Here is a 10,590-nt window from a genome sequence, read left to right on the forward strand (position 1 = left end):
CTGACTCAGTGGCATTATGGAGGGCCCTACAGTCTTACTGACACATGTAGAGGCTGGATGGATGGATGGATGGACACACACACACACACACACACACACACACACACACACACACACACACACACACACACACACACACACACACACACACACACACACACACACACACACACACACACACACACACACACAGTATTCAGTTTACACATGAAGTGGCTCTGTTGAACTGAGCAGGAGATCCTGCTCAGGCAGGTTAAATGGAGCCTTCTGTCCTCACAGTCCTGCTAGTCCGGCCTGAGTGGAACAGTGGACGGGGGCCAGGGGTTGTTGACTTTTTCTGTTGACTTGGGCAGGATGACTGCTCTGTCACTCTGAGAGTTTACATGCAGTCTAATAAATTAATTAGAACCAAAACAAGGTAATACTCAGATTATATCAACTGTCATGTCAGCATCTTAACAAGAATCTTACATCGATTAGTTTGCCTAAATCAGAACATTTGCAAGATGTATTTGCAGAGGATTTGAAGTATCTGCTGCCTCTACCTCGGTCCCCACCCTGATAAAGTGGAGTCAAAGAATACGTTTCAAATTGATGCTACATGACAAGAGATAACTGAGAAAAAGGCTGATTTTGCTCAAGAGGTAGAAAACCTACAACTACCAGAATGCTACGCTCTTGCATGTGGATGATGGAGTGTGGATAATAATCTTGACATTATCTTGATTTTTGTGTGATCAGCTCTGCCTAGTTTTACTGTTTGATTTTGTTCTGAGCTTGAGAGAGAGAGAGGGGCAGGTGTGTCTCTTGATCAGCTGTATAATCTTTGAGTTAGCGGCTGGCAGCAGGCAATACGAAAATGCGGAACTACAGCATGTAGTTCGAGTAATAGCCCCAACAGCTGGCGAAACTCCTCCAAATTATGTAATTTACATCACTTGGAGGAGTTTCTCTGTGGCGGGGAGAGGGATATCTAGGTTCTGGTTAGATAGAGGAAAGTCCACCACACTTCCTCTATACATACTACCCACAATGTTTTAATACAAAGTTGGTCAAAAATTAAAAAGTATCTCTTTAACTTTTTATCTATAATGTTCAGTTGATTGAAAACAAGTATCAACACGTTTGTACAGCGACAAAGTCCCTGTTTCACTAGACAGTCTGAACCCCTGACTGCATACAGATTTCACTGGGATTATTTTCTTCATGAGAAATGAGAAAAAAAAAGTTCATTTTGACTCACTAATCTTTCAACTTTTTTTTACAACTGTGTATTATAAGCATAAACAAAAAAGGATTTCAAGTCTGAACTCAGAGACAGACAGCTATGCGAAACCAACTTTAAACTTTACAGAAAGAACTCGTGATGGGATTGATCAAATCAAGTCGTGTGCTCATTGCGTGGCGAAGTGCACTTGTTTGCCACTTTGGCAGAGAGACAACCGCTCATAGTGTTTGATTAATGGTTTGGCAGACTGATGAAAGGAAGACAATCACTAGCCTCTTAAATGTTTCCCTCTGGTTTTTGTTTGTTGCTGTTTAAACCCTGTCTCCTAAACACAGGAGTAAAAACAGGGCTACATTTTTAATTACAATCAGCCCAAAAACATTTCAGCCAAACTCTTTAATTATATACAAATATACCTTTAATTTATGTGGAGCAAATGACTGTTTTCCCCTTTAAATTATAGAAAATGTAGTTGCTATTGAACTCTATTTGAAATATCTTCATTTAAAGACTTTGGTGAGGAGATATTTAAATCTCTGCCACTGATAAACAGACAGACTTCTGTCTGTCCTTCAGTAAGCAGCTCGACAAAACACACAGACTTCCCCCTCCAAGTCCCTCTCTTCCTGTCCATAACCTCCCCCTAAATGAGCCCCTTGCAGTTCCCCCAAAAAACAGATCTCAGGGAGGGGAAAAGCAGGAGGAGGAGGAGGTGGAAAAGAAGTGTGGTCTGGCTGCACTGGCTTCTAATCTCTGTGACACATCACAACCTCCAGCCTTCCTCCTCCTCTTCCTCCTCCTCCTCCTCCTCCGTATCCCCCCTTCTCCAACATACTCACTCCATCCCTCGACTTATCCCTGTCTACCCAGCCCACTTGTAGGAGTTTGCCGTCAGCCCCACGCTCTGACAACAGCATGCGTCACCCAGAGTTGCCTCTGTCTGCTACACCAACACATGATGAAGACTTTATAGGGAACTTCAGAAATCCATCAAATATACTAAACAGGGGGGCATAAATCCACAATACTAGAAAATACATTACAAGTATTTTAGACTTTTAGCACTTTTAGACAGCAAAGAATACTATTACTAATACTAATACTAAGAAACTATTAGTGGAGAGTCAAAGTCAAACAGCACCTGCCCAGGTTCAATTCTAAAGCCATTTTGGATTTCAAAATTTAAAAAGACAAACCAAAGCTTGATTGTCCACCTCAACACCAAAAGAAATGAGGGAGTCCAGAAACAGTGATGCTGGCTTTATTAAGAAATATATAATTAAATACTTGACTCAAAACTGCCTTTATGTTCAACTTAGTATGATACTGAATATCACTAAAAGCAATTATTACGCATTTGTTAAATAACTGCAATTAAAAAAAAAAATGTAATACATTAAAGAGCTGGGATACTTAAGATGATATCACATTGAGGTATGATTTATGTATCAGCAGCTCCCAGTAGATTCTGGTCCATAATAGCTTGTTTGATAGAATATTATTGCCAATATAAAAGCTAAAGCTATTCAGTTTATTATCATGCATGAAAAATAAAAGCATTAAATTCTCGCATTTAAGAAGCATGAAACCAGACAATGTTTGGTTAAAACTACTAAAATGATTACATGATTAGCTAGATGTTTGCCAATTATTTTTCTGTCGACTGACTCCTTGGTTAATTGACGAATCATTGCACCTCTATATTTCATTTTCTTCACTACAAGAAGAGCAAGAGCAAATCTCTCTTTATTACAGAAAGCCTAAAGAGAAACGACAAACTGAATTCTCCATAGAAACCTACAACTATATGCCAATGGTTAGCCTTATGGTTGGCTGGGGTTGAGGATGGGGGTTGTCTATTGTCAACGGGCTGCTTGAATGAACTGAGTATTATGGGGAGAGACTGCAAATCAAGTACTAAGCCCTACCACAAAGCCGACCTCACTGTCTGTACAAAATCCACAGAGAACAAACCTACATGGAGAATGACAAGGAGGACAAGGAGTTTCCCACTGAGGCAGAGAGGGGGAAACAGAGGCAGTAACCAAGGGCAGCAGTGGGGATGGGGGTAAAACTGCCTGTGAATAAAAAAAAAAAGAGCGGGAAACACAGGAGCGTGAGAAGGAACTGGCTGAATAACACAAGTAAGACAGCATCAAGACAAAGAAAAGAAAGTATTTTTCTGATATCCTCAAAAACATCCAAAAAAAGGTGTTAATAAATAAAACTAGCACCATTCCTCTCAAGTGTTAATGGGCGACAAAACCATACTAATACCAAGCTGAGTCATCTCCAGCCAACTCAAATCCCACCTGGCTACAAAGTGCAGTGTGACAGGTGGAGGGTGGGGAAGACCCCCTGCTGTTCAGCATCTGCCATCTCATTGTCTTCCAGTAAGCTGCATCTCTTAATATAGTTTGTGTGTATTTGTGGGATTCTGTGAGAGGAAAAACCTAGTCTCTTGTATCACTGACAGTCACAGGCTACCCATCTATACTGCTCACTCAGCTGGAGAGGAACACCTTAATAAGGGCAATGATCTAATTAAAAGAATAGTCTGGCATTTTGGGGAATACACGTATTCTATCACATAACCCCTGTACAAGTTGACATTAACACACAGTCTTTTGGATTCAACAAACAAGATGTTATTGGTGAACATTAAAGGTATTAGCAGCCAGATTTGTTTATATATAGACAGAGCCAAGGTAGCTGTTTACCCCTTGTTTCGAGTCTTTATGCTAAGCTAACCTAAATGGCTGCAGGCTGAAGCTTAATATCATAGAGCAATGACTACTGAACAATTTCTTTAAAAGCTGACCTGCCCGTGAATCAGCATGACTTGCCAGTAACTGCATTCTGTATACGAGTCAAAAATTGTGAGCAAGAAAATGTTAAAATATTTCTTTTACAAGATTAAGTCAATAATTTGACATTTCTGACCAGTTCTGATGTTGCAACTAAGCCATAATGTAACATTACATCAATAGCAAAGGACAAGCTATTTGTGGGCATACCGCTGGGTTAGCACATCAAAATGGATTTGGTTTGCTTAAGGCTCAAAAGCCTTGCTCTCATTATATCCCCAGTGCTAAGCTCTCCAGAGCCGTGGTTTCCATGCCACATGTGCTGCTGCTCAGACGACTGCTGTGGAGAAGAGTGACTGTCAGTTTCTAAGTGGGCTGTGTGATCAATTTGCATTTTCTCACGCTACTCTCCGGGCCACTGACTGACTGATGGAGGACCCCCTTTTAATCATTCACCCAGGTATAGGACTCACTGGTTCGGCCTATGGTGGTTTGTGATATGTGATTGTGAACACACAATATCAAGGGGACCTATGTGGACAAGCCACAACATTATACAGTAAAACATGCGTCTGTCTGACTGTATTAATGCACTAATGTCTTCCAAGTGAAAGCATCCACCATTCTCATTAATACACTTAATGTAAGACTGGTTAACAGCATGTTCCACATGAAACTGCATCTGTTGCGCTCTCAGAATACTGTGCTGCAAGCAAAGACCAATACACTCATGGCGAGTCCCCAGGTCTATGGTGTCTCTGCTGATTGGGGAGCATAGATGTTATGATGGAAGACTACACAACTAAAGTAAATATATATCTATGATAAAACTAGAACACTGTCATTATAAGCGTAAAATTTAAATATTTGGTTGAAGCAACTCAAAAGAGTGTTGGCAGACATGGTCAACAAAGCTATGCCAAAATTTAGTCGAGGACATCCTTTTCACGCTTTGAAGAACTAGGTTAAATCTAGAAGAGTGGGGTGAAAATCAATACAGTATAGGATGGGTGCAGTATTTTATGTGGCAATATTGTATTGATATACAGATGCCAAGTATTAATATTTTTACAAGACGATTGATCCACATTGCAAATACAAATTAAAATTTCAGAGGCTACTAGAACGATAAAATCAATTGCTTTTTCAGTCCAATAAATACAGTTTGCATGCAATAAAAATGACTGAAGTGAGATGAATGAACTGAAAACTTTATCTTTTATTACACAAAACAGATGTTGCAGATGGGACATTATTCTGCAGTTGAAAAAAAAAGGTTAAAAAAATTGCAATATATTGCAATATAAAATATGAATTTCACTTGTGAGAACACTCCACATTGAGTCTAGTGCAGAGAATACTGTATAAGTCAGAACTAGGAAAATTTAAGAAAATCCTACATCATGGTGTTTTTGAGACTTGATATGGAAGTTGCAGCTATATTGCAGGGCTGACAATTGGTGCTCTCTCAAAATATTTATAAAATAATATTTTAGTCATCAGTAATGGGGCTATAATGACTAAGGGGGTGAAGGCAACTAATAAAACAGCTGGAACAGTCTGGCAAGTTCAGAAAATTACATCACTTTACTGTAATGCAGCCTTTAAAGCCAGGGAAGCAGAGCACTTACAATATTATGATATCCGAAATCTAAGACCTTATCTAGTCTCATATCATGATATTGATATGTTGCCCAGCACTGCTATAAGCTTAACTCACACACCTGCCCAGGTGTCAGTCACATAACGGTTTTAGTCTGTTTGACTTCAATGTAGATGCTTGATAACTGGGAAAACACCTCCTGTTCCCTTGTGCTACAGTCGATGAGAAATGTCCCAACTGAGAGGAGCAGAGATACTAATGAGACCGTGGGCAGCAGAGAGGGATCTCCTCTTCAGAAGGAGGGTGTGGGTGCTGTATCATGTGTCACGGGCTGATCAAGAGTACCTGGCATTCAGTTTATGGTCACACAAGTGGAAAGCTTCCGTTACAGCTGAGACAAAGCCAGGCGGTTCGGACTGTTTAACTGCCACTGTGGCCAAAAAAGGGACAGTTTTCTGGCCATGGCTTAGGGCTGACCATTGCTATCATGAGAACAGGACAGGAATTTGTCAGGATACATGAGATTACTGCTGCAGATGAATATGTCAGTTAGAAAGTTTGCAAACTAAAATTGGCTTAAACTTACAGCTAATTTGTTCCAAAAACAAACAAAGATCCTGTCCATGTTTTTAGGAAAAACACCTACCTACTCACTCGGGGGATTAGACCAGGGGTGTTAAACATATGGCCCGAGGGCCATCCAGAGTGTCCAGTACGGTCCACTGGTTAACTTCTTCACAACTAAGATTGATTCACTCATGAAAGCAAAGAGTTCTTTCAGGAGTAAGTTAAACAGTGAGTGGCCTACTTCATGTAAGGCTTTTCCAGCCTGACCAAAATACAGTTCTCTGACAAAACAACAAATACTTATTATGGTCAAATTTAAAGATATTGAACACTGTGCTAAACATTGCGAATCAGCAGCTGCATCAGATTTCTATCTTAGAACAGTATTGATGGAACCCTACTGCTAAAGCACTCCCAAAACGTTTGATTTGTAAATGGTCTGTAATCCAGGAGACACAGTAACTTCACCTCCTCCTCAATAACCTCCACTTTAGTTTGGTGTTGTGATGCCGGCATTACTACACAGGAGTGGAGATGTATGCACATGTGAGTAGTAGACTTATTGGATGTGGAAAAACAAGCATGTTGTTGAAATTGCACTTATTTTTCTTAAGATATCTCAGGCCGTTCATCATCTGTTTTGTAAAAGGATGAACATTTCAGAATGCACTTGTATTTCTTTACACTAAAAGAAAGGAAACATTTGGAAATGTTGTTATTTATAGGTTTTCTGCAAAAGTTTCACAGGAGATTAAATTGGGCTGCCTGCAGGCCATGAGCTATAATGAGTTTGACATCCATGGATTAGAAAATAGCATTGGCTAAATGTTTTATGCGCAATGCAGGTGCATGGCATAATATGTTCAAATCTCAGACTGTAGGTAGTGTGGGAGAAAGTAACTGCTAAATATGTCGAGGTCAGTGTGGGGTGACCAAAACCTTGGGCCATGAAATGACAGAAAGTCTATCCACTGTCACAAGTTCTCAGTTTACTAGCCATGCTAGGTTTAAGCTGAACACATCTCATTTTGCACCATGAAATTATTTAACAGTTTGGGAGACTTCCTGATAATGCAGGGGAATACCAGACTTAACCTCAGGACTAGTTTTATGAAGCCCACACACACTGATGATACTAATGTCTTTACAGTGAGTGAGACAGAAAGCTAACTCGTCAGCTCTCTTGAGGAATGACTTATGAATTCATTATAACAGCCAGATATTTAACTATTGGGTTCAAGGAAGTTTAGTTCAGTCTTGCATGACGTGGAATATTATTCACTGTTTCAATTGTGACTCATGTTTAGGCAAAATTACAGCATAGGCTGGGAGGTCAGTCCATTTTCCTTTCAGAAACGGAAATGAAAAAACAAAAAAAAGAAATAGTTCTTTGATTTCAAAATCCAAAAATGAAAAATAAAAAACAAGCTATTTACTTTTCAGGATTAGAAGTGAAATACATTATAAAAATGCCATCTAATTTTCTTTTTCTCCTGTCAAAAAAATAAAATGCCAAAAAAAAACAAAGAAAAGAAACCTTCTCTATATTCTTGTATACATGTTCAAAATAAATTTCCAAATCAAATCAAAATGAAAGTACTGTTCCTCTCAACCTCTGGTATTATGATGAATGACATTGCAAACAGGAGTTAATGTATTCTTTGCCATCACTGTGATGTTAGCTACTGTAATTACCAGTATTTTCATCATCTCTGCACATAGAAATACAGATTATAGGTAGGCAAAACTGTCCACAAAGACACAAAACAAAAGACCGGTCCTGTAAACAAGGCTGGAGATGCAATTTCATGGACTATTAAGTGGCATATTTATTCTGAACCATTTCTGACCCCCAAAACTAAAAATGGCTTGTTTGTCATTTTTGGATTCTGACATGATAATCAAACAACTGTTGTTTTTTTGTTTTATAATAGTTGTAGTTATAGTTATAGTTATGTTATAGTTTTATAACATTAAAAAATGTTTGAAAGGAAAATCCAAAGCCCAAATAGTACGCTGACCCTGAGAGACTCCTTGGTTTCAGTTTAACACCTTCAAGCTTCAGCAGGGTTGGGGGAGCTTGTTTGTTTTTTTAGGGTTTTTTTTTCTGTGGTTTAGGTGAGGGACGTACAAATTTGAATGGTAGTATTTTGCATTTATTTTAAATAACCTCTGAACCTCAAATCCTGCTAACAGGTTAAAAATGCATGTTTTCTTAAAAAACCTGCAAAGTCATACCATTTATCAAAGCCAGCAACTGTAAAAATTGAAAAACAAAGTTTCAGTGTTTTTAACGCATGCTTTTTAAGGAAGATTTGAATTTTGCTTGAAAAAAATTGATGTTTTTTTTATTATTGACAACTAACGTAATCAGTTTGTGATCAGCATTGGCTCCAATCCTACCTGAATTTGAAATAGCCTAAATACAAAAAAAATATTATTTATGGTGGAGGGAGGGTGATTGATTAGGATACACATTTACAAGATGAAAAAAGACCCCATCCTCTGATCAATAAAGTACAGTCCCTTAGAGGGTTAGGTCAGGTTTAGGTAGGAGTAACACATATTCAATACAACACCGGTGTTTCATCTCAGCAGCTAATGCAATGAAATGTAACTTCCACTGACACATGCACTGTAACATTGTCGACAACTTGACTTAGTAAAGAGACGTTACGGAATAATTTACCTGTAGTTCCGATTTCCATTCATGAGGTCTCTGCCCGGTTCACTTCCCGGATCACAGTAGTCAAACGTTAGGGACTCTTCCTCCGTTCAATCCGGTGTCTCCTTCGGCAGTGCACCGCCTCTGCCGCGCTGGATGGCCGAGTGTCCTGCTCTCTGCTAGCACCTCTCCCTGCAGACTGTTAACAGTGGCCCTTCGGTACGGTCGTGTCGCCGGCCGGGGGTCTTCGGCGTCCCCGCGTCCGCACACCGCCGCTCGGTCAGCGTATCTAATCCGATTTTACTGCCACGGCGAAAGCTACTGGTGGCTCAACGCGACGCTGTGGCAGTGAAAACCTGCTAGTTAGCCAAGTTAGCTCGCTAGCCAGGCTTAGGAAAAGTGTCAGGGACGGACGAGAGGAACTGTCAGGATATCATCACAGCGGGGTCACAGAGTCCAGATGAATTCCTACTGATGGATGAACACTGACAGACACGACATAAATCGGTGTCTTTTGCACAGCGAGCCTCGGGGTAGCTACAGTAATTAGCTAACAGGCTTGCTCGGCTGTTGGACAGTTGGAGTCTGACAGACGACGGCTAACGTTACTTTTATCGCGTTAAAAACAGCCGTCGACGCGGCCACGGTCCCTCCGCAACATATCACAGCGACGTCGTCTTCCGTAGTTTGTGTCCCGGTGCCAAAATAAAGCTGTCAACACCGGGCAGTGTCCGCCGAGAAGTGTCAGGGTTTTCAGTCTGGTTGACAGATCAACTCTGCGGGGCTTCGGTAAGCCAGCTAAATATGGTGAAGTTGCCTTTCTGACACCGACAGGAAGAGGTGGGCTCTGTGTCACCAGACGTCAGAACAAACAACTCCGCCCTCACCTAAAGGTAACCCGGCGTTTAAAATGCTGTGAATAAATTAATGGATGAAAATTGTCTTTTTTTCATGCATAAGACTTGCTTTGAATTATAGGCTACATTTGTGGTAATTCATAGTTTAGGGCTACATCTCCTCTGTAAACTGTGTAAGTTGAATTTAATTAGGGACTGTTCGTTATTTATGAGAGCGGAGGGGTGGTGCAAAAAGGGGGAAGCCTGTCAAATAATATTTTAAGCACTATGGCAGTATTTATGGGTGTTTTTTGCTTAGAAAGGGACATACAACCTTTAATGGCTGTGTTTTGTATTTATTTTGTCACCAATTTTAAAGAAAGGCATGTTTTCTTTAACCGTGTGAAACCTAAAACGACGTCACTTTTGCCTTTCACAAGTATTTAAACCTTTGAACCCTCAGCAAATTGGTGTGATTTCTTTCAAAAACATTAGGGGGTGGCAATGGGCAATTTGGTAGAAAATGTTCCACAAATTGCAAGAAATTAGTAGATTTGGAAAATAATGTTTGAAAAGCCAGAGGAAAAAAGAAAAAAACCTAGGGAAATAAATATATTCATTATTATCATAATTAAATATTTAATGGTGTGCTACAGAATTATTATAATTTTTAAAGCAATTTTTCAAGTCTTGTTTGCCTTAATTGATTTTTTTGTATTTCTTTTAATTGTTTCTGTCTGTTTTGTGTGTGTGTGTTTTTTTTATTTCAAACAGATTTTTGAGTAATATTATTTTTTTTTACTAATTTCTTGCTAATTTTTGGGTAATGTCTTGCTTCACTGCTCATTGCCTTCTTCCCATGTTTTTGAAAGAAATCAAGCTAA

The 10,590-nt window shown here is 39.6% G+C and overlaps 1 protein-coding gene across 2 annotated transcripts in view; it reads right to left on the reverse strand.

The window, feature by feature from the left end:
* Positions 1-9,645, reverse strand: part of ago3a (argonaute RISC catalytic component 3a) — a 43,482-nt gene extending 33,837 nt beyond the window's left edge. For both annotated transcript variants that reach the window (XM_042489217.2, XM_042489216.2), the window contains exon 1: positions 8,895-9,645. In XM_042489217.2, the coding sequence (XP_042345151.1) occupies positions 8,895-8,913 (19 nt within the window). In that variant the 5' untranslated portion in view covers positions 8,914-9,645. The remainder of the gene's footprint in view (positions 1-8,894) is intronic.
* Between the last annotated feature and the right edge of the window lie 945 nt (positions 9,646-10,590).

The sequence above is a fragment of the Plectropomus leopardus genome, chromosome 11 (genome assembly GCF_026936395.1).
Source record: "Plectropomus leopardus strain MGB_pleo_1.0 chromosome 11, ASM2693639v1, whole genome shotgun sequence".
Lineage (NCBI taxonomy): Eukaryota > Metazoa > Chordata > Actinopteri > Perciformes > Serranidae > Plectropomus > Plectropomus leopardus.